Consider the following 24,823-nt stretch of genomic DNA (forward strand, 5'->3'; position numbering starts at 1 on the left):
TGATGAAAACAAATCTTCGTGGTGGTGATGGTGATGAGGAGGAGGAAGAGGAGGGGACACCAATTTATTTGACTGTATCTCAGGTGAAGTTGAGGGAGTTGTCTATTTGTAACACAGAGCAGCTTTCCTTGGACTCAGACAAACACATGAAGATAATTTGATTAAGAAGTCAGCTATCACTCAGATAAGCTGCTAACGCCTGAGGCTTTGCCTCCACGACAGCCGCCTAATTCCATAATAACTAAACACCGAGGGGCGCTGTGCCTCCATTACACTGAAATGTTACCACAGAAGTAACGGAAACCTACATTTTCAAAAGTTAATACGGGGTGTGCTAAATATCAAACAGTTAATCAAATTAAATTAAACCAAACCTAACCCTTTCACCCAGAACCTCATTCCTTCGGGCAAGAATGCAGAATAACATAGACCACTTTCCACGGCGATTTGAGGCCAGCACCTCACACTTTTTCCCGCAGGGGTGTGCCACTGAATACTAGCACTGGGGGGTGGTGGTGGGGGGTATCTACCCCCGCCCTCCACTCCCCGCTTCCATCCCTCTCGCATTTCTCGCCCATTCTCCCTCATTTGTCACTCCTACGCATAGTCGCAGAGAAGCAACAGCTATCCGGAGTGTGTGGAATCAATCGGAGTGAGCTTAACTCAGTTCTTAGTTCTCCAGTAGGCTACACTGTTAAATGTGATTGGGCAGCATTTGCGACAAATATGGCAAAACAGACTACCGATGGATTTGCTTTTTTCTCTGTTAGATTATGTGGATGAAATAACAAACAGCACTGAGCTGCTGGTTAGAATCTGAAGAGAATTGAACGGGTCGCTCAAACCGACAGAGATTGGAAACAGACGAGTTTTCAATCGTTGTCTTCGATTGAGGTTTGGGCATTGCTTCTCCGCGAGTCCACATTGTTTCGAGGTTTCATCCCGACGGTCAAGCAGCCTATAGCCCATTCATGTTGCAAGAATTCGGTTTATGACAATGGATTACTTGCTGTCTATATGCAGCTTATTGCTCCCGGTGGTGTTTGGCGTTGAAGGTGAGTAGCCTAAACTACTATTGATAAACCTGATATATATTGCAAAGAATGTCTTCTGAGTCTTTGTTACCTGTGGGTGAACTACATTTCTCGCAGCCCTTTGTTGTCCAGAATTCTCCAAATCCTTGCATAAAAAAGGATAACATACCAGAAGGAGACAAGACTTTTGAAAGGATCTTCAACGTCACACTTACTGAGTGCACTGTTTTAGCTTGGCATTTGCGTTTTCTGCCACAATACCCAAAGCTTCCCTTGAACGCGATCACCCGTATCCGCTGAGGGTCTGTTGAAGTGACTGTGGTTTATGTGTCAGTCGTGTCATGATGTTTTGTGTGTAAAGACATTTGAGCAGCATTCATGTATCGGGTGGAATTTTCAAAGAATTAGTTACTACATGGGTCTGAAAATTAGAAATTCTGTTTTAATTGGATGCAATTAATTACATGCATTTCACTGTGACTTGAAGTCACATTTTTTGTTGGGTTGATTTGTTTGTTTGTGTGTGTATAGATGGATGGACGGATGTATCTGTTTCACTGTAATTGTAATACATGTTAATCTTGTCTAACATTTTTCTTCAGCTCTGGTATTGATTTATGCTGGTCGTATCTGAGCCTGGTTGGCACTTAATGCAGTGAGAGCATGTCAGCAAACATTCCTCACACTGGCCACACTGCAAATTAAAAGAGAGCAAACTGATGTTTTCTCCTTATTCAAATGACATTGAGGGTGGGTCTATTCTCACCATAGAGCTTTTCAATCTATACAAACGGCTTGGCAACAGATATTCCATGTTACACTCCGTAGGCTGCCTCAGTCGCTGTCTTTTTGTTTGGCAGTCTCACAAATTAAGCACGTCAGGCACCACACATGAGTGCATGTGAGAGAGGCAGCTACATCCCTGTTCTGTGCATGGCAGACAGCGCGTTAAATGAAGAACCTGGCAAAAAAAAAATATGATGAGGCTGGGTATGACAGGCTGAATATTTGAAGAATCGGACAAATGAACATTAAACCTGAATCAGTCATCAGGTGAGTTCATGGTGTTTAAAGACACACTTACATGAGTACTACAACATAAACTCTCACAACATTAGGTAGCCTATTTCAGGCCATGCAAGCCTGGTTGTGCAGATGTCTGCCTTTAGTTTAGGTAATTTACGGTAGACTAATAATGAAATTCTGAAAGGGAGAATAGTCAATACTTGGTGCAGTCATAGCACACAACAACGATTTAAAGTTTATAAGACTAATGTGTCCTGAAAGTACTTCCATAGCCGGCAATAACGGCCCACATGATTGCATTCAAATAAACCACAGTTAGACCAAGGCCATATGCAACCTTACCGTGACACAGCCAGCTCAATTTCGCATCAATTTCAGTGTCAAGAGGTAAATCAATGCAACTCCAGCCTCACCGGCAAGGCCACAGTGAGCTCACACCTAGCACAGAGCAGTTAACTGTTTCCCACCTAACAGGTCAGCATCAGTATTCCTGGGGACGACTAGCTCACCACACTTAGAGCACATGTAGAGTGCTTTTGAACTGGAGTAGGCACTACTACTTATGCTGCACTATTCTTCTATATATATTATAGTGATGCCATGCAATAAATGGTCATTTTTTTTCCCTTTCTATCTTTTATGAGGTTTGAGAGTTCATATCGCAAGCAGAACTGTACAAGACACGCAAGAGAACAGATTCTGCCCAGACAAAAAAACACAAGTAGGGCGACATAGTACACATCTATGCATATGTGACCTCGAATTGGGAGACTGTCAAAACCCAACATTAACAGCAGACAAGTGGCCCATGCAACTGTTTGGATCAAGTCACAAGCCACAGTCTGCAGCCCTGCCTCCTTATTATGATGGCAGAGGTGAGTGTGTTCTAGACGGTGTCTGCTGGCATGTGGTTGGAGCATTCTCATATCCCACCTCCCCCTTTCCAAATGTATGTTGGTGGTTAGGAGTGTCAGGTATGTGAGATATATGAGATAATGATTTGGACGTTTGGACTCAAAGATGTTGTCCCCTCAGACAACTCTTATGGGAGTGTCTATAAATCATAAACTGGTCTTCACTTGATTGTTTACTGTGTCATCTTTTGTAATGTTTACCTTGTGTGTGTGTTTGTGTGTTTTATATTAAAGCTAGAGTCAAATCAGTTTGGGTAAGGTCAAATTCAGCCCTTGGCAGGATAACAAGCTTTTTTGCATGACTAAAATCGCCTAAATGTTTTGCTTACTGTGGCTCACGAAACATCTCAGGCTATGAATAAGAAAGGAGCATTTCTGAATTACTTGCTCCTGGAGAATGAGAAGTTGTGACACTAGCTCTAGATTTCGGCTCAGCCGTGTTTAGATGCCGACAGCCTGAAGGAAAGACCAAATGAGGTCATTACGAGTTGATCAAAGCAGTATGCCTTACATTCTGCGGCACATGACAGTTCTCTGCCTAATTGCATGCATGTTTTTTTGGAGCTGGATGCTCTGCTTCTCCTAGCCATGATAAACCCCAGACCTCATGTCAGCCTGTGACATTTAAAGGATGGCCAAATTGAGATGGCTGATGTGTGTGTGTGAGTCTGTGTGTGTGTGTTAGAAAATCAACATGTATGTATATCTGTAAGATGCTTCAGAGAGTTTGTGTGTGTGTGTGTTATTTGATTCCTTGTGCAAGCAAGAAAGTGTATCAGTGTTGTGTGTGTGTGTGAGTGAGAAAGCGGGAAAGAGAGAGAGAAAGAGAGAGAGAATGTGAAAGAGAATTTTCTGTGGTGTGTGTATGTTTGACTCCTTGTTCAAGCAAGAAAGTGTATCAGTGTTGTGTGTGTGTGTGTGTGGGTGTGTTGTGTGTGTGTGCATGCAAATGATTTTGTGTGTGTGAGAGAAATTATCTCTCTGCTTTGTAAGAATATGCTTAAGAGAAAGAGAGAGATAGGGAAAGAGAGAGAGAGGGAGAGAAAAAGAGAGAGACCAAACTGCACAGACGTATTTGCTTGTGCTCTAATCAGCTGAGTTGATGTTATGCTCTAAATATTTCATGTGTTAGCTTACAGATGTGTGTGTCACATTAATTTGAAGAGAGTGCTGCCCCTCGCAGAATACCAACTTACAAAGTGAATAAAACATTAGCATACGTGCAGATTCTCCAGCTGCTGTGGAATTTCCTACAGTTTTTTGCCTCACTGATCAAAGGCGATCCAGAACAATAAATGCCTCGGGTGCAAATATGATGTGGACAACATCCCCAAGGAAGGCAAGAGGATCCTTTGAGCACTGCTGCCTTGTTAGGACTTGGCCATCAGTGCAGCGTTTTAACTGAGTTAAGCTTACATCAGCTGCAGGCCCTGTGCGAGAGGCAGACTGTTACACAGCCACTTGTTAAGTGCAGAATTGGGAATATGACATTGTGGTAAGAAGAGATCCTCCCATTAATTAGGCGAAAAAGACAAAAAAGTCGGGGCGAGATATTGTTCGTTTAGGATCAGTTCTCCAAACATGCCACATGCAGGGGAGGGGGATGTTTATTAGTGATTATGCTGATCCACATTCAGTGGTAATCAAGGAGGAGGAAGTTAGTTGCTATCAGTGAGAAAAGGCCCCTGGCTGATTTCTGTCTCATTATCTTTGGCCACACAGAAACTCTCATGGACAGCAAATGGGCTACCACAGAGCTGGCCTGGACCACCTATCCAGAAAGCGGGGTAAGCAAGTGTTTACTGTGGCTTTGTGTGTGTGTTTGTCTGTTTGTGTGAGGGCATGTGTATGTGTTAATAGATATGTGTATGATGTGATTCAGTGTGATATGACCTTGTGTATGCATGCATGCATATGTATATGTGTATATGTGTGTGGGGGGGATTTGTTTGTGTGTGTGCATGCCCTATAATGTTTGTGTTTATGTGTGTTTGTATGTAGTTGCCAGCTCTCATACTCCTCTGTTTGCCAATATGCTGTACACAGTACTGTGTGTGTGCCACTGTGTTTGCACACTGCCGTGTTTTTGTGCGGGCGTAGAGGAGAAACAAATGAGACAGAACACATGCCCCCCATGACAAATGAGAAAAAATTACCTGGAGGCCACTCCATTTGCACAGTGACTTTTCCAAACAGCGGCTGGCAGTTGATTTCCCTCATAAGAAGAGTAAAAAATTAACCACCGTGATTTTGACCTTAAGCTTGACAGACCTCCCCCACTACCGGGGCTGGAGCAATTTGTCTTTGTGGGGAATGAGCGTGCAAAGTCAGTCAATGGAAAACGATGGGTTGCCATGGAAACAATCTTAAGCAGTTCGAGCCTGCTTCTCTGGGCTCACGCTCAATGTCTTGCATTTCAAAAGCCGTACATCATCATAAGTAATGTGGTCTTGCACGCTGCGAGATAAACACATGCTTCGCCTCTTGGTGATGATTTCTAATTGTGTTGTGAGAAGTCAGAAAGGTTGGCTGTGATTTGAAATGTGTTTACACTTGACACCAGCGTAAAATATTAATGTTGTGCCTCCACACCTGATAAAAGCCACGATCCAGGGAAGGCGGTGGCCAGATTTGTTGCGGTTAGGGCTAGGTGTATAAACAAAAAAAAGAGGCATTCGTTGCAGAAGGGATTTGGTAGCTTAACGACATTCAGAATAAGATTTGAGTGTGTGTTTACTTACTGCCTTAAAGTTCGATCGCAGGAGATTTTACTGTTCACATATAAATATAAATACAAATTGTGTGTGTGTGTGTGTGTGTGTGTGTGTGTGTGTGTGTGTGTGTGTGTGTGTGTGTGTGTGTGTGTGTGTGTGTGTGTTTGTGTGTGTGTGTGTGTATGTGATTGTGTGTTTGTGTGTGTGTGGGATTTGCATAATGTGTTGTGTGTGAGTGTTTTAATTAAAGGACTTTTTGTTATTCGCTGTTTGTTTAGTCAGTTTGCTGAGTTGTGGGGAGTGTCACTTGTCCCAGTTGACAGCTCAGTCTTTATTCTGTGACACTGTGAAAATCTCGCCACTCTCGGGCTTGCAGTGGTTGATTGATTCCCCCCGGGAGCCAGGTCATTTAAGGTGTTTTTAAAGAGCTCCATAGTGCTGCATTCAGCCTTAATGTTCTCTTTCTACTAACGCTTGGGTCAGCTCACAATTGGCAGGGTGATAAGAATGGCAGCATTTCTGGGCGGCATGCCCCGCCTGTAAGTGGCTAAACAGGCTAAAGGGTGGATAAAAATTCTCTGGCTTTGTTCTGTGAACAGTGGGAGGAGGTGAGTGGCTACGACGACAACATGAACCCCATCAGGACGTACCAGGTGTGCAACGTGAAGGAGCCCAACCAGAACAACTGGCTGCGCTCTGACTTCATCCCGCGCAAAGGCGTGCTCCGTGTCTACGTGGAGCTCAAGTTCTCGGTGCGCGACTGCGCCAGCATCCCCAACATCCCAGGCTCGTGCAAGGAGACATTCAACCTGTTCTACTACGAGGCGGAGAAGGACACCGCCACGGTGTCCAGTCCGCCCTGGAGGGAAAACCCCTACGTGAAAGTGGACACCATAGCGCCAGACGAGAGCTTCTCCTTGCTCGTGTCGGGCCGGGTCAACACCAAGGTGCGCAGCTTCGGCCCGCTCTCCAAGGAGGGCTTCTACCTGGCCTTCCAGGACCTGGGCGCGTGCATGTCTCTCATCTCGGCCAGGGTCTTCTTCAAGAAGTGCTCCACCACCATCGCCAGCTTCGCCGTCTTCCCCGAGACGGCCACGGGTGCCGAGGCCACCTCCCTGGTCATCGCCTCGGGCGCATGTGTGCCCAACGCCGCGGAGGTGTCCGTCCCCCTGAAGCTCTACTGCAACGGGGATGGCGAGTGGATGGTTCCGGTGGGCTCGTGCACCTGCATGGCGGGCTTCGAACCAGCCATGAAAGACACACAGTGCCAAGGTAAGTGGCGGCTAATCCACCCAAATCTTTTTCTACTCAAAAACACATAAACAAAAACACCACCCCACCCTCCCTCCCTCCCTCCCTCCCTCCTCATGTGTTTGGTAGACGCAGCGGCGTGAGTTATGAAGGCTTTGCTGCTAAAAGTGTTGTGAGTTACGCTCGGGTCACAAAATCAAGAGCACAGATTTGCTGGCTCAGAGAATGCTCCAGTGCTCAGAGCGAACTAAAGAGCAGAGAGCGCCATATGCTCAGCCGTGAACCAGTTACAAACACCACACCACCACGCAGAGGGCAAAGAGCACGTCAGCATGTTCAAAAGTCATGTCACGAGAGCCGGGGTGAGCCATATGGACACGGCACGTGGACCGGATACAGATAGGAAAGAAGACATATATCTATTTTTTTAATCATTTGACATTTAAGTGATATTGCACAGGGGTATACATATATATATATGTTTGAATATGTAGAGAAGTGAGTATACCCGTATGCAATATCACTTAAATGTCAAATGATTCAAAATTGTATCACCTTACAGTAATTGCATTACTTCAAATTTGAACAGTGGGGTATTTGCTTTTATGTAAAATGGAAAACTAACAGGTTTGAGTTGCTATACTAAAAATACAGGCCCACATCATCAGACTTGGTCTTCTTCTGCATGGAGGATACTAGTGTTGCACAATTTCATCAGAACATTTTTTCAGCTGCTATTTGCTGGAAGGGTTGTGTTTTCTACCTTTCTCTCTACCTTTCTCTTTGAATACCCCAAAGGTGTTCTGTTGAATTCAAGTCAGGCGACATACTTGGTCATAGTTTCATTTCCAGGTCATAGTCTTCATTTTTTTCTTCTGTAGAAACTTTTGCGTGATTTGGGCAATGTGTTTTGGATTGTTATCATTCTGGAATATTCTTCTTCTACCAAACGTCTGGAGATTGGGAGTCATCTTGTCAGCCAGTATTTTGGTATATCCACAGGCATACATGAGGCCATCTATAAATGTCATCTCCCCAACACTTCTTGTACTCATGCAGCCCAATATCATCACACTCCCACCTCTGTCCTTGACTGTCAGGACTATGCATTCACTGTGGTAGTCCTGGCCAGGTTCACGGCAAACATGCTGGACCCATCTGAGCCGAACAAATTCATCTTGGTCTTATCTGACCAAAGAATGCGCTTCCTATATTCAACAGGCTTCTTTTCATGTTCTTTGGCGAAGTTTATTCTTTTAGTTTTGTTCCAGAGAAACTCAGACTTCCATTGATAACCTCTGTGCCAAGTCTGAAGCACTAGCCCATCTGTTTTTCAAAGTTAGATTGTGCAAGTACTGTACTGTCCGTGGCGTCATTTAAGGAGGACAACCACTGCGGTTCTGATTAGAGTTACTGTAGCTTGTTCCACACATCCTGATTACTGCAGCAACTCTATTTTGACTTATTTTAAGTTGGTCACCGATCTGTATCTTTTTCCATCTTATTCAAGTCTCACAATCAGAATATTCCATTCCTCTGGCAATTATTTTCCAAGTGGAGCCATTATGCACACAGTCACAGCCCATGGGTCCAAAATTGAGAAAGTTCTGGTGTTCACAGGCCATTGTGTTCCTGCAGGCTAATTGGAAACCACAGTTGTACTCAGTTTTGTTTCAATGATCACAGGTTTTTTAACTTGTGTTCACAGGTGATCGCAGGTGTGTTCACTTTTGTGGCATTGAGTTTCTACTTTGAGGCCTGTCTTTTCAATATAGTCTTTCTAAAGTAATTGTTTTGAATGTTCATAAGAGAAAATACTTGTCAACTTAAAAACAATGCAGTTATTGAGAGGTGACACAATTTTGAATAATTTGACATTTAAGGGCTATTGCTCAGGGGTGTACTCACTTCCTGGTCTGTATACTGTACATATAGGGGAGAAGAGGGTATTTTTGATGCACGACTCCTTTTCTCCAAGTGCAGCCCGTCGCTGGTGATGACCCAGAGGTGATTCCCCCACCCCCCTGGCGCTTCCTCTCGCCTCGGTGACAGTGGGGTGTTGGTAATGGGAAGCAGGACTGCAGTGGTGTCAGAGAACAAAGCTGGCCAGCAGCGCCAGCCTGAGCTGCTTCCCTGACAGATCTGATAGGGGCCATAACAGAGCGATATGCCCAAGATGGATGACGCTGCGGAGAGTGTGTGAGAGAGACAGAGAGAGAGAGAGAGAGAGAGAGATAGAGAGAGAGAGAGAGAGAGAGAGAGAGAGAGAGAGAGAGATGGAATAGGGTGAGCAGACAGGGAAAGATAGATAGGGAGTCTATACATAGAGGAAAGCAGAGAGGAGAGAGAGAGTGAGTGATAAAGGGAAAGGGGGGGAACGTGCAGGAGAAGACCGATAGAAAGCCAGCAAAGAGAGAGGGAGAGAGAGGGAAAGGAGGAGGAGGGAGGAGGGAGGAAGGAGGAGGATGGGGCAGGCATAGAAAACGAGGGGCAGCAGAGTCGACAGCACCGAGGAGAGAGAGGGGGAAAGGAGGAGGAAGAGAGGGAGGAGAAAAGAGGGTTTGGGCAGCAAACAGAGCCAAGGAGGGGGGCTAGAGAGAGAGAGCGAAATGAGCTCAAATGGACTGTAAGAAATGGAAACGACTCCCTCTGCTAAGCGAGGAGCTGAAGTGTCCCCTTGCTTGCGCCGAGGTGCGGAGAAGGGGTAAATAAGTTCCTCTGCGAGTGCACTGAGGAGCTCATTTGTTTCCATCTGGCTTGTTCAAGGTTAAGAGACTGCCTTTAAGGCCTGATAAACGATTCTCTTGGGCTGTCGCACCGCCAGGGCGCCAGAAAGCTGCACAGCAATGGGAGAAAGTATAATTTCCCTTTATCACCTTCCTGCCTGTAATCCGCTCGCTGACGGACTCACTGGCACACTCATGCGTCCACACACACACACACAAACACATAGACACACACACACACAAACTTGCAAACAAACAAAAAGAATGCACATTCAAACACACAGACATAATGCAGACAACTACTCACATAGGTACTCACGGTACACAGACTCAAGGACACTCATGCCTGCATACAATCACACACACAAACACACACACACACACACACACACACACACACAGACACACACACACACACACACACACACACACACCTACCTGGGGTTCTGTTAACATTTATAAGGGAGACAGGGCTGGCATTTTATCACCAACTAAGTCTTAATTGTTTTCACTTTGAGAATGCAGAACACCATGAAGTGAGACAGAGGCAGAGAGAGAGAGAGAGAGAGAGAGAGAGAGAGAGAAGATGGAATTTTCCAACTCCTCATGCTTCCCCCTTCAGTCATAAAATAATCTTTAGGGTGTGATAGACTTTAGGCTGCAAAGGGGTTTGAAAAGTAATGTGGGAAGATTTTGTACTTTTTAGAGTTAGGGTTAGGGTTAGGGTTAGTTTAACAGAAACACCAGCAACCCTTTTTTGTAACATTCCTATGGGATATCGTCCTATGACTGATCACATACACGGAACATAAACCGAAAAGCTCTTTCCTTGCATGTGATCCTGATGAGTAGTTACCTTTGAATAGCGCTGAAATGCATATTACATTAACACAAATAATTACCTCCCCTGGTTATTTACCATATGTTGCATTAGCAAAATACAGCATCACTCTTACTGCTTTTTCCTCTGGGGCTCTCTGCAAAATGCAGTGATGGTTTCTCGTGTTAGAAAAAAAACCCTGACCTTTTCTTTTCCGCTACGGAAAGCGTTATACAGTTTTTCTCAATTGTTTTCACACATTTAGCGAATCATGGGTCAACTTCATCTAATGCTCACATCTACTTTGCACAGCAAGAGTCTTTTCTGGCGAATGGGTTAACTATTTCTCATTGCTTTCACACAAATTTCTTTGAGTTTTAACACACTTTTCAAAACAGTTAACACACTTCTCAGAGAAAGACACAAAACCTAATTGAATAACCATGTCAACACATTGCAGACACTTAGTAGCAGCCTACTGAAACTGCTCTCTATATTCTAAATATCGTCAGCACCTGTGTGAACTCGCTGTGCAAAACTAATCAAGTAGTTCTCAACCTCTAAAAGAGGTCAACAGATTTAAGTTGACACCAAGCATGTTTCGAGGAGGTCGCCACCAACAACCTCAGCAAAGACTAGGACGAGGACAAGGAAGAGGTCGTGGTAGAGGTAGAGGGGCCCCTGTCAGGGACGTGGCATTCGTGTAAGATGCTCTAATGAAATTAGGGCAAGAGTCATTGATCACGTAGTCAATCATGAGAGAGGCTGGCCAAAGGGTTCAGCCAAACCTGAGCCGTCATATCAATTGCATCAAATGACAATGACACTTTGCTGGCCTTTACAGTCAATGTACCGTACTGTATTTCACTGTATTTGCACTCTTGGCAACAACCATTTCTATACTTTTGTAAAGTGTGTTGCCACAATACAATGTATACTGTAGTTTCACTAAAGTAATTTACAATGAATTCTGATTACTTTATATTTACAGTATTTATAGCCTATTACACTATTTTTACAGAATCAACACACTGGCCCACACTGGTGGCAGGGGAGAATGTTCACTGCAGAACAGATTTGACCTTTTTACTGTATATTGAAACCTGTCATTTTGACTTCTTACAGAATATACATGCACTGCAATAAATAGTTTTGTGTCAGAATGTTTGCCATTTTGTACACAGAAGAGCAAATGTAAATCAATGGTCCTTGTTTAGAATATATTTTATAGTGTTTAGCAATACAAAAACAGAACTACAATATTTTACTGTATACAAATTTTCAGATTTCAAATACTTTCTGACAGTATATTCCCTAAGTAAGAGTGCTCAGTGCAAAACCCAAATTGTAGTATGTTGGCAGTGGTAAAATGTTCAATACTGTGAGGGTGTTGCACAAAAGTTGAAGTGATGGTTACAGAGGTTGATATTGATAGCTGTAGTTTGAATTTTGTTATCCATTGTTAAATAAATGAAAAAACATACATTTTCAATTGAGCACAAATTGTAGGTTTTGATGGAAATCTTCGGTTTTGATGGGTGTGTAATGAGTTTTGAGAAGGTGGTGTCATTCTGCAAACATCATATAGTGTTTTGGTCATTTCAGCTTCTGTTAAGGGCTGTGTGTGAGCTGTTTTGAAAAAGTAAACAGTGAATGGAAAAATGTGCCAAAGCAATCGAGAAAAACTGTAATAACGCTTACTGTCAACAATCTGTACGTTTGCATAGAGTAGATGTAACCGTCTCTTCCTGCTCTTTGCTTTCACAGCATGTCCTCCTGGCACCTTCAAGTCGGAGCAGGGTCAGGGCTTTTGCTCGCCCTGTCCGCCCAACAGCCGCACCAGTGCCAGGGCCTCCAACCTCTGCCCGTGTCAAAATGGCTACTACCGGGCCGACTCGGACTCCCCGGACTCTGCTTGCACCAGTAAGTGATTGAGCAATGATTGACAGTCAGAGGTTCAAAGGCATCCATTTTGGCGCGAGTTGGTTCGTGTCTCTGGTTTGAATTGGTTGGTATCGTAATATGCTTATGTGGATTCAGCGGATTCAAATCCAAACTGACGTGAGGATGTCTGGTATGCTGTGATCTGTTACTCATTTAGAACTCTGCTTGAGAACAAATTCATGTGCGTGTGTGGATGGGGTAGTGGGGTCGTGTGTGTGTGTATATATGTGTGTGTGTGTGTGTGTGTGTGTGTGTGTGTGTGTGTGTGTGTTTGAGTATGTGTGTGTGCAGGAATTTATGTGAATTTAGGTGAATGTGTATGCATGTGTGTGCTCCTTTGTGAATTTGTGTGTGTGTCTGTTTGTGTGTGTGTGTGTGTGTGTGTGTGTGTGTCAGTGTGTGTGTGTGCGTGCGTGCGTACGTGTGTGTGTGTGTGTGTTGATGTGTTTATGTGTGTGACTAACTAATTGAATCAGTAAAGTCTGTGGAAACAAGCGGGAGGAAAGCCAAGCTCTGCAAGGATTGTGCAAGGATGTGATTGGTTACTGCACCGATCTACAGCTGGCAACATTAGCAGCCTATTTCAGCAAAATTGACTGCATTGCATCTACTGTTTGTTTTGTTTCATCGCCTCTCACATCTCAAGTGAAGAAAGGTGAAGATCCATCCTCACAGTAAGGAGTCCAGTAATCCTTTTAGGGCTAATTTCTGTACTTGTTTACGCCATTTGTGCAGCTGTAATCGGCCCTTAATTAGACATCTGAATGTGGCACACAGAGGATTTTATACTACATACTGTCAATTAATGGCATGATGTGTCTGCTGTCGAAAGACCACCTAAAACGCTCAGTAGGAACACCAAAGAGGATTCCTGAAAGGCATGAAAATGGCTCAGGGGCTCACCTTTCTACCGAAGCTCATCACCGTACCAGTAGGGTGCCAGCGAGCTTTCAGGAGTAAATCTGAATATTTTAAATTCAAGTAGTTACACTCCACTCGACACACACTTTCAATTCAGATATGTTCCACCAGAGACTTGGTTTATGCAACCTACAAGAGTCAAATTGGATCTGCTTCATGAAAGAAACATGAACCAGGACAGTAGTGCTTTGACCTCATCAATGTGTGTCTATACCCTCAGGCACCATTTAAACAAAATATGACCTACACCTACAAGTGGAAGGAATTGTCCATTGATTAATGTAGAATAATCACTGCATAAACCAGTGAGACTCTCAAAACAGATTAGGATCAGGTTTGACACACAACGATGTACACGTGGGCTGCATGTGAAGTAATCTGGAGATTTTTCATGATGTGTATCAATGAGGCCTTCAAGAGTTAACCTGAGCTGTGTGGAGTAATGCTTGTGTGTGTGTGTGTGTGTGTGTGTGTGTGTGTGTGTGTGTGTGTGTGTGTGTGTGTGTGTGCGCGTGTGTGTCACTGTAGCTGTGCCGTCCGCCCCGCGAAATGTCATTTCCAGCGTGAACGAGACGTCCGTGTCCCTGGAGTGGGCGGAGCCAAAGGAACTGGGCGGCCGGCGCGACGTGGTCTACAACGTCGTCTGCAAGAAGTGCCTGCACAGCGGTGGCGCCTGCTCGCGCTGCGACAGCAACGTGGACGTGTCTCCACGGCGACTGGGCCTGGCTGAGCGCTGGACGGCGTTGAGGAACCTGCAGGCGCACACGCGCTACAGCTTTGAGATCCAGGCCGTCAACGGTGTCTCGGCCAAGAGCCTGGCTACACCGAACTATGCCACCGTCAACATCACCACCAACCAAGCGGGTGAGGACCTCATTACTGCAGCTGCATGGGAGTACACAGAATAGAAGAGTTTAGGCCACTTTACACTGCGCTTAATCTACCACTGAAGTAAGTGAGGACTACATCAGTAGATTTATATCCTTACACTACATCCTGGTATTTAACATTTTCATTTCCTCAAAGAAGCAGGGCAGCACTCTGAAGGAAGTTCCAACAACATATCACTTAGTCTACCAGTGCTGTATCTGTAGCCTAAATGAAACTCAAAATTCAGCGTTTTTCTTCCTTACACCATTTACTCTGCATGTGTGCTTCTTGGGGAATTTGACCCTTGACCTTGGCATCGCTCACGCCGGTGCTCTGCCAAGTGATCTGCAGAAGCACTAGTCGGCCGGTGCGCTGTTCAAATCATCTCTGCACGCCGTGATGTCAGTCCAGTTTGATGGGTTCAGTCCCCCTGACATGGTGCCAGATGAGGTTAGTCATGTGGATGTGACTGACCACCCCCCTGCCCCCGTCTCTCTGTTCTTGTGCAGCTCCCTCAGCGGTCCCCACGGTGCTTCTGATGAGAGCCACGGCTGGAACCATGAGTCTTTCCTGGCTGCCGCCCGAACAACCCAACGGAGTCATCCTGGATTATGAGATTAAATACCACGAGAAGGTGCGAATTTCTTCACATCACAAGCGGGGAAAAGAAGTGTTGGCCAAAAGCCCTGAATGAGAGCCTGCTGGTAGATATTACCCCAACACAGCATGTAGAGGCTTACAGCGCTTTGCGTGTGGGGCAGTCCATGCACATATTAACTAAAATGACCACCGCAGAGGCTGTTAAATGGGTAACACTTCAGCTAAAGTGGCCTGTGTGCATCCAGAGTCCTTCGGAGTAATTATATATGACTATTACATGAGGATTTGAGGACAGCTAAAATCAGCTTTCCCTGTCCTGCCAATGGGTAGAATTACTCACTCTGTGGTGGCATGCTTTCCCCAGAGCTCAAACACACGTGAAAATACACAGTACATGGCCGCTCATTTCTTTCACATAGCCACATTCCCCAGGGGAGTTACTGAAGACCTGCCTCTGTCGAGCCCTATTTGTTTAGCTCCGTTTTGATATTTCGTGATATATGGCACAAGCCAACACTACAGACCCTAACGATTTGTAGATACTTAGAAGCAGTATCCCCCCCTCAAAAAGCCTTCATTAACAAAAGCATGAAGCTTAAGAGCTGACAGATATGTATTTCTGAAGTGGGGATGGACAGGTTTGTTTGTGTCTGCAATGAAATGCTGCATGTAATTAGATATTATATATATATATATATATATATATATTATTATATTATATTTATAATTATATAAAATACATAACGAAAATGATGCTTAATGTCATCTACATATACTGGAGGTACATTTGCCAACCCTTTATCTCGACAAAATCAGTGTTCATTTCCCACGGGTGCCATCTTTTTGCCACAGGGCGAGGCCTTTTCCCACACGGTGACTGCCCAACACAGCTCTGCCAGGGTGGAAGGCCTGAAGGCCGGCACCGCCTACACGGTGCAGGTTCGGGCGCGCACCGTGGCCGGGTATGGGCGCTACAGCTTCCCGGCGGAGTTCAGTACCAACGAACACAGTAGGAACATTGTTTTGTTTCTCTCTCTCTCTCTCTCTCTCTCTCTCTCTCTCTCTCTCTCTCTCTCTCCTTCAACTATCTCGGTTGTATTTTTTACCTTGTTATGTTAATGCTCCGTGTCATGTTTTTTCTGAAATCGTCTGCACACTAGGCAGTGGAAGAATGCTGACGTTTGTGGTGAAATTTTAACAGCTGTCATTTCGTTTTTTTGTCATTCTAATGGGGGTGTTATACTAATTGCTTGTCACTGGTTTTGCTAGGCGACCCAGAAAGGTCTGTGCAGGATCAGCTGCCACTCATCGTGGGTTCTGCCACAGCAGGGTTTGTTGTCATTATCGCCCTGGTTGTCATCTCCGTCGTCTGCCTCAGGTAAAAAAAAATCCCACACACAGTCCCCTCCCATTCCAAACCTGTCCATTGGTTTTAAAATAAGCTCTCTATTTCCCTATGACATGCACACGTTCCACCGCATTGAGATTCTCGAGCTCACGAAAGAAGCCGTGTTCTTCAAATGTGTTCAAATGGCTGGAGAGATGCTCGCAGGATATTTTTGTCATTCCTTTGTCACAGATGAACCCCCGTACGGTACGCCCCCCCTCCCCCCAAAGGGACAGAGGGACAGGGACAGGGCCGGGTCCCCAGACTGACAAAGTGTCCATGTTTCCCCGTTCCCCCTTGACAGCCTAGCCTTGTCATGCCCAACTAACCCCTCCCCTGCCCCTGTGCCTTTCTTCTTTCTCACTCATGCATTCTGTCCCTGTGTGTGTGTGTGTGTGTGTGTGTGAGGCGTCACTCGCCTAAACCCAGCATTTCAATTGGAGATGAGATGCTAATTAGCTGCTGGCAACATTGTTATCACAGGTTGTGGGGAAACAAAAGGAATCCCACAGACGCTGAATTCCAATAGGGTCCCTTCTGCAGGGCTCTGTCCTGCTGTGCCACCACTTAGACATAGGAGGGGAAACAATGGCACATTAATGAGAGGAGAGGGACTTTTTCACGCCGCTAATCTGTTTGACAAAATCATATGGCTGTCGAGCATCTGCAAGTTAGCATCTGAGGAAGCAGAAAGGGAGACGGACACCTGCTGTGTCATCAGCGGTCAGGAATGGGACCTGGTTTGCGGAATGTGACCCATGATTTGGGGGTTTTGACCCATGCCCTTGAGAATGTGGCTCATGTCTGACCCTTGATTTAGCACGTCTCATAGCAGCACTCTCCTGGTCTACTAACGTGGAGTGCTTTGGAATACAATTACTAGTTCACTTCTCTGTGTCAATGAAAATTATACACACTTGTTTGATACTTTGTGTCTTCCATTTTCCAAATATTGTGACTGACTTTGAGAGATGGGTTTCTGTTTTGTGTGTTTTGTCTTTTTAGGAAACAGCGCACAGGCTCTGAGCTGGAGTACACTGAGAAGCTGCAGCAGTACGGTACGGTCACCTGCAGTCACAACTGCACCAACTCAGAATCACAAATCAGTGTTCCAAGAGCGTAGAAAGAACTGCAGGGAGACAGTCTAAATCCACATGCCACTGTTTAGGGTTAGACTCAATTTATTTTGCCGAAAAATAATGAATCCCAAATTAGAGCCAAATTTGTTTTCTTCCATTGCAGTCACCCCCGGTGTGAAAGTCTACATCGACCCTTTCACATACGAGGACCCTAATGAGGCAGTCCACGAGTTTGCCAGAGAGATCGACATCTCCTGCGTGAAGATAGAGGAAGTGATTGGAGCAGGTAAATAAGCACGGCTAACACAACAACAACTCGCCACCAAGCACAGCTGTGCGAGCTAATCAAGCCATTCATTCTCCACTAATGTTTGTGCAACAACATGTCTAGTGCTCTACAAACCTGCACTCAGTGTGACATTTAAGAGAAGGACGCTTTCTTTGTGCGGCAGTAAATAGAAACCTCCTTGCAGCCACAACTCAGTATTAACGTCATAATAAAAAATTCCCAGTCATAAAACATTAATGTTGCTATATCCATGAGCATGCTGCTTTCCTCTTCCACCTTTAACAAGGCTTCCATCCTCTCTCACTCACTCACTCCTCCTCCTCCAACTCTCCCTCCCCTGCCTCCTCCCCTTCCTCCTCCTCTCCGTCCATCCCTCTTCTTTAGGTCCAAGGTGTCCGTCTCTTACTGCCCCCAAGCTTCTGTGTCGCCCCTCTCTCTCCACTACCACCACCCCCAAACGCCTCGCCCACCCCCTCTCTCCATCTGTTCCCTGCTTCCTGGACCACTAGCATCTACTGCCTCTCCACTCCTGTCCCCTCTCCTCATTTCCCTTCTTCCCCCCTTTCTGTTGTTCCACCATAATAGGCAACAGTCATAATTTCTTTCCATCCTTACCCCACCCCCTACCCCCGTCTGTTGTGGGCCAAAAACTCTTGTTTTTACACACTCCCTCCCCCATCCCCACCTCCCCCGTGGACTCAGACCAGTGCTCCCCCCTTGACCTCCCTCACGCTCCCCCCCTTCACCGGTCCCGTTTTCCCCCACTGTGCTGCAGGGGAGTTTGGTGAGGTGTGCCGGGGCCGCCTAAAGCAGCCGGGCCGGAAGGAGGCGGCCGTGGCCATCAAGACTCTGAAGGCCGGCTACACCGAACGCCAGCGGAGGGACTTCCTGGGCGAGGCGAGCATCATGGGACAGTTCGACCACCCCAACGTCATCCACCTGGAGGGTGTGTTGACCCGCAGCTGCCCAGTGCTCATCGTCACGGAGTTCATGGAGAACGGAGCGCTGGACTCCTTCCTCAGGGTGGGCATGGGTGGTTGTGCACCATACTCTACACATTCAATAACAATAATGTTAACAGACAACTCTCTATGAGTCGATCTTAACACCGATCTGAGCAAACATAGTCCCATTCCATAAAGACATGGAACTCTTTTAGAGATCGGCCATTTCTTCTAGAGGGGTGGCTTCCACCACTTGTTACATTCTTAAGATCAAAGAGGATTGTTCTCTAAAGATCAGCACTTATGCTGGTGGTCATTTCACACTTAAAGGAATTCAATAAACTCTTAAGGAGTTTATGGAATTTAACACTTCAAATTATACCCTTGTGATTTATCTGTGTAGACTATACATAAAAAACTGTACAATGGTGCATAGTATACTTGTCGGCTTAGGTCACTATGACATAATATTTCATTGAGTACTACCACAAACCATTGCACTGTGCACTAGATACAAACTCCTGACTAGCAAAACCAATGAAATGGGTTCATTTCCTCGGGTAAGCAAACACTAATATTCAAGTATCATGCATGTAAATGTAAATGCTTGAAGGATATTTCAATGTAAACATGCTTAAGGCTAACCAGCAGTTCTTAGTAGAAGCGTCTCAGAGAGCTTTTGTAGCAGAACACTGATATGAGTCAAAGTGGTTTAGGACGAATGTAGGAGATACACTTTGCAGTGTATAGCCTACGGTGACCTAATTTTCCTACATCAGAGTCCTGTTGGCCAACAACACATCACATGACTGCCTCTCAGGGAAGAGTTTCTCATCAGATTTTCTGCGGATTTATTGAGCAGAAAATCTGAGTCAGCCTAGGTTCAAAATGGCTTTTTTTGTGAGGAATTTACCTATTCAGATCGCACCGACTCATGCAGGGACACAGCTCATGTGCTGACATCGACGCGCCCCATAAACAAACCGCTCGGCTATACTCACACTCGGGGCAGCGAGCGAGAAACCCAGAGACTCTGAGCCACAGAGCCTGCCTCGGAGACCATCGGGGGCAGTGACTCAAGACTTAAGCTCTCACTCCCTCCGACATCTTCCCCCAGAGCAGGCAGGGGCCTGTCTTCTCGAAGCCTGCGCTCACAGGCTATCCAGGGACGCCGCTGAAGTACCATGAGGAGCTGGAGAGATCTAAAGATGGACTCAGATTACCTGTGATGCTGCAGAGAGGCTTAGCATGAATCATGCGGTGTTGAGAGTGGGGGAAAAAAGCAGAATCCATAAGCATTTTGAATCTCCTTGACTCTTGCTTTCATAACGTAAGCTGATGCAGAGCTACAGGCATCCATCTGCTGAAGGTGTCCTTTGGTACAGATGCTTTCTTTACATAGGTTTCTTGTTCTACACGCATACTACAGTTTACAGCTAAGGGGATGCTCAATGAGAAAAGCTCTTCTTTAAACTGATTGAGTTTTATTTTTAATCCACTAGAATCCACTTGTTGTGTTTATGCCAGCATAGTTCACTTTATTTTCTCAGAAAGACACAAAACATTTTGAGATTAAATGGGAAAATCCAGTGAGATGTGAGATGTCTGGTGAAAGGACTTTACAGAAAAGCTGTGCTTGTGGTAGTGCTCATCTTACAGTAAACAGTTATTTACGGCTGGTGTTATGTCATGACAACGCCTGCGGAATTGACATTCTGCTTCCCTCCCACTCGGCTCCAGATGAATGATGGGAGGTTCACCGTGACTCAGCTGGTGGGGATGCTGCGTGGCATCGCCTCGGGGATGAAGTACCTCTCCGAGATGAACTACGTCCACCGGGACTTGGCTGCTCGCAACGTCCTGGTCAACAGCAACCTGGTCTGCAAGGTGTCCGACTTTGGCCTGTCCCGCTTCCTGGACGACAACTCCTCCGACCCCACCTACACCAGCTCACTGGTATGTGTTGCATGCACCAAGGTGCTGTGGCCTGTTCTACTTCATATGGTTAGAACACTGCGTTTGCATTATTAATGGACAAACATATCTGGCACTTACCGTAAGGAGGTGCCCTACTTTGCCCCTTTTTGCTGCTCTATAGCCTCCGATGCACAGCCCAGCATACTGCAGATATGGTGTAGCTCTTCCAGACCTGCCAGGGAAAATCTCCTGGTTCTGTGTGTCCTGGCACTGGCTCTGTGTCTGTTAATGATCTGAACTGACCTACTCTTCTCCGCTCTCCTCTAGGGGGGAAAGATCCCGATACGCTGGACTGCCCCAGAGGCCATAGCTTTCCGGAAGTTTACCTCAGCCAGTGATGTGTGGAGCTATGGCATAGTGATGTGGGAGGTGATGTCATTTGGAGAGAGGCCTTACTGGGACATGAGCAACCAAGATGTGAGTCAGATTCTCAGCCTTTGGTGACACAGTCAATTAACATCAAATATATATATATGTATTACAACTATTTTTGCTGCACTATGCAACAATTAATAATATATTATTGTATCATATTATGATTGCATTCAATTCTATTACATTAGCCTATTGTGCATGGTGCAGTTTCGTCTACTGCCGCATAGCATAAAAATATGCTTATGTGTTTTTCTATTTACAACCTTTGATCATTTTTGATGAGTATACATCCTCATCATTTCAGCCTCTGAACTTTAAACCTTCCTTCTACTTACTCAACTACTGCACTCTAAAGGGACTCATATATAATATATTTCTTTATTTACCATATTTAACTCTCTGCTCCCTCTTGGCTTGCGGCACGCAGGTGATGAACGCAGTGGAGCAGGACTACCGCCTGCCCCCGCCCATGGACTGCCCCACGGTGCTGCACCAGCTCATGCTGGAGTGCTGGCTCAAGGAGAGGAACCAGAGGCCCAAGTTTGCCCAGATCGTCAGCACCCTGGACAAGCTGCTCCGCAACGCCGCCAGCCTCAAAGTGGTCACCAACTCGCACTCAGGGTAAGCAAAGAGACTCGAGGCACACCAGCCGTGAGCAGTCAGGCAAATGGACTTCAAGCTGTTAGACAGAGGGACAGCACGGAAAGCTGTGGGGGGAGAAATAGGCAGTGTGAGGTGACAGACACATGTATAGCATGCAGACTGAAGGGAGAGCTAGCAGATAAACTGTATGGCCAGATAGCATGAGAAAGACAGACAGCACACACTTGAAGCAAACTTATGAGCGAGCGAAGAGACGACACGCAAACCACAGAGATACACATTTAGACAAGCGGCAAACTACGAGGAGCAAAATCCTAAGGCGAGTGACTTCGCTTGCAGCTTAAGTAGGACTGTCAGCATTCAGACATAAATCTGCATAATGCATGTCTTTTTAACTCTTTGTGTGAGGTATGTCTATTACACGCTGAGCATTTCTCTATCTTTGTGGCACGAGAGTGCAAATGAAAGACCTGCACCAAGTGTAATGCCCATTTACTTGTTCACTTACTCATTTAGCAGGCGCTTTTTATCCAAAGCCTTTTACAATGCACAGGAGGCATAGCGTTACATTTCATCAGTGTTTGAGAGATCCGTTTAAGGTCTTCATAATCCCCTGTATAATATATTCCACATCTCTGTAACTTCCAGTGTGTGGTAGCATGTGACAAGTGCTCAGAACTCATCATTGGTGCTTTGTCACTACAGTGAACACATGAAAGCATTCTATTTTTTCCTTCTTTTTTTCTCCTCAGCTACACTTTTAACAGTATTAATCTTTTACGCTGGAGGAACGCAGTGCAGCTGTTCATTACATTGTTCAGTTTCATAGTATGCGCTTACTGTTTTTACTGAGTCTGCTCAAAAAGACAGTTCTGTTTGAGCTTGAGTCAGGTGTGCGTGTGTGGGTATGTGTGTGTGCGTGGGTATGTGTGTGCGTGTGTGGGGGGGGGGGAGGAGTTACACTGCCGCGGGAGCTTTTTAATGGCTGACTAACACAAAACCAACTAGCAGAATGGCCTTTTCCTCCTGGCTGCCCACTGGACGGAGGTGATAGGGCGTGAGCGTCTGCCGCTGCGCTAAGCTGTGCCGTGCTGCTGCAGTGGCTCAGGTGACGGGGGAAGCGCGTAATGAGGGAGATGGAGGAGAAGCTAAAAGAGAGGAATGGCTTTAATTAGCTGGCTAATGAGGTTTTTAATGTGGCGGCAGAAACACGCTGGAAGTGGGAATTCGGTGTACGTGTGCGCTTGTCACTGTTGCCCCTGCCAAACAGGGCAAAGGAATAGGATATTCATGTCACGCTCCGTGTGTGTGGTCACACGCGCTCAGCATGCATATGATTCATTTATGTTTTCATCTGCATGCGCCAGTGACGACAGCAGTCCTACCCAATGTTGACGTGCCTTGATAATCATGAGGAGGCAGCTGCTTCTCTTGCAGGGTGTGTGTGTGTGTGTGTGTGCATATATTTGTCTATATGTGCAAGTGCTACATGATTAGAAAACCTTTCACCACTTCTGCTCATTTCCTGTTAGCTGGCTTGCTGTTGTTACAGGTCTTTAAATGGCAAAAGCATCCATCATGCCCCATGCTGAACCTATCTCCGGTGTGTGTGTGTGTGTGTGTGTGTGTGTGTGTGTGTGTGTGTGTGTGTGTGTGTGTGTGTGTGTCTGTCTGTCTGTCCCCAGGGATCTCCTGCAGGTGGGCGGGACACTGCCTGGCCATCAGAGGAAGAGCCTAACATTAGCCGACACACAAGACCTGAGGCAGCAGATGAGCCAAACGCTTCCCATCCGCGTCTGAAGAAGAGACGTAGCGCGCGCGCGCGCGCGCGAGAGAGAGAGAGAGAGAGAGAGAGAGAGAGAGAGAGAGAGAGATTGTTGAGACACAGATGAGAGGAGACCTCCAGTTGAGCCCCCAGAAAAAGAAAAAAAAACGCAACCAAGTCTTACCAACCCTTACCTGCCAGCAGAATTCCCCGGATCGATTCCCCCACCACCACAACCTCCACCCCTCATCCCAACCCTGCCTCAGATCCCCTTTTTTGGGACTCCTTGGATGAGTGTCACTCCTTGGAGTGCTGGATCAGAGCAGCACGCGTGGACCAGGCATGGAGGCCCTGTCTTTTACAGCCAGCAGAGGGTCATAAGTAGACAATACATGAAGGACCATCTACCAGACCACCCGTGAGAGACTTTCCTTTTGAAAAGGAAGAAAAAATACAAAGAGACAGAACTAATGCAGTGTACAGAAAGACATGATTTGACTCTCCATGGAGAAGTGTACAGTGGATCTGTAGTCAGTGGAGAGCTGGACGTTTCGCATTGGATTGGTAACACTGTAAGGAAAGCCTATGGAAGGCAGACAGATCTTCCTCTCAGTCTTGCAGTGGCCAGAGGCCATTACTTTTTCACTCCTTATCCTCTTTTTGCACTGAATTGTCATAATGCAGATGTAAAAAAAAAAAACTAATTTCAATTTTTTCTCAGGTTCTGTTTGCATGCCTGCATGAAGGTTTTTTTAATTTTCCCTCGTGGCTAAAACATCCACTACCTTGCTCATGTGACTTTCACTCTTCTTCCCTGACTCTACCTTCCTCTCGGACTGGAACTCTGAAGTGAGAGGTGACCGGAGAAACAAATAAATGAAAAACAAATAAATGAAAACATGAATAAGAAGTTAATGGAAAAATGTTACAAGATCAATCACATAGAGGTGTTTGGAGAATTGCAGCCAGAACCTGCAACATTACGATTTTTTCCCTCTCAATCTGGTCTTCATATTGAAGAAGAGACAGATAAAAAGCAATTGAGAGTTGGAATCAATGAAGCTTCAAAGATGTGCTCTAGCAACATGTAAATTAAACTGGTGGACCCTTTAACAGGGAGAGCTGATTTGAAGTGACTGCCGTAATTGCTGATAATCTTTTTTGTTTTGTCTACCAGTGTTCTGCTTTGTCTTCCATGTTACTTGGAGATTATTCTTCATGGATGGCATTGGACTGTGACCTATGACTAAATGATCCTAAGGTCTGATAATAAGTGTAATTAGAATTGTTTGTGTGTGTGTCTGTGTGTGTGTGTGTGCGTGTGTGCGGGTGGGTGAGTGTCTGCGCACGCTTGTGTGTGTGTGTGTGTGGGGGGGGGGTGTTTGTGTCTTTGTGTGTTTGTGTGGGCATGTGTGGAGTGAGTGAACATTTCTGTGGGTATGCGATACAGGTTCATATGCATGCCAGGCTGGAGGTTTTGTGATCGAATCCCATCTGTGAAGCGTGTTAATGCTTTGATAGCTGTTGTTTAATGGAAATTACATTTCAGTATTTTATTTTATTCTATTAAAATATGCATCATTC

The 24,823-nt window shown here is 45.6% G+C and overlaps 1 protein-coding gene across 1 annotated transcript; it reads left to right on the forward strand.

Annotated features, from left to right (window-relative positions):
* Positions 1 to 204: 204 nt before the first annotated feature.
* ephb3a (eph receptor B3a) lies at positions 205 to 24,100 on the forward strand. The gene is made up of 15 exons (XM_012815299.3): positions 205 to 1,055; positions 4,697 to 4,761; positions 6,288 to 6,960; positions 12,253 to 12,408; positions 13,879 to 14,214; positions 14,730 to 14,854; positions 15,673 to 15,829; positions 16,090 to 16,198; positions 17,213 to 17,265; positions 17,450 to 17,572; positions 18,351 to 18,598; positions 20,260 to 20,475; positions 20,764 to 20,913; positions 21,299 to 21,492; positions 23,160 to 24,100. The coding sequence occupies exons 1-15, from the start codon at positions 992 to 994 to the stop codon at positions 23,272 to 23,274; spliced, it is 2,784 nt and encodes a 927-aa protein (XP_012670753.2). The 5' UTR covers positions 205 to 991; the 3' UTR covers positions 23,275 to 24,100.
* Positions 24,101 to 24,823: the final 723 nt, after the last annotated feature.

The sequence above is a fragment of the Clupea harengus genome, chromosome 22, assembly GCF_900700415.2.
Source record: "Clupea harengus chromosome 22, Ch_v2.0.2, whole genome shotgun sequence".
In the NCBI taxonomy this organism is placed as follows: domain Eukaryota; kingdom Metazoa; phylum Chordata; class Actinopteri; order Clupeiformes; family Clupeidae; genus Clupea; species Clupea harengus.

Excerpts from the sequence above, each read along its gene's own strand:
- ephb3a (XM_012815299.3), top strand. The coding sequence starts at position 992 with ATGACAATGGATTACTTGCTGTCTATATGCAGCTTATTGCTCCCGGTG. Across the intron at positions 4,762-6,287 it reads CCACCTATCCAGAAAGCGGG|TGGGAGGAGGTGAGTGGCTA; the intron begins GTAAGCAAGTGT and ends TTCTGTGAACAG. Across the intron at positions 14,215-14,729 it reads CATCACCACCAACCAAGCGG|CTCCCTCAGCGGTCCCCACG; the intron begins GTGAGGACCTCA and ends GTTCTTGTGCAG.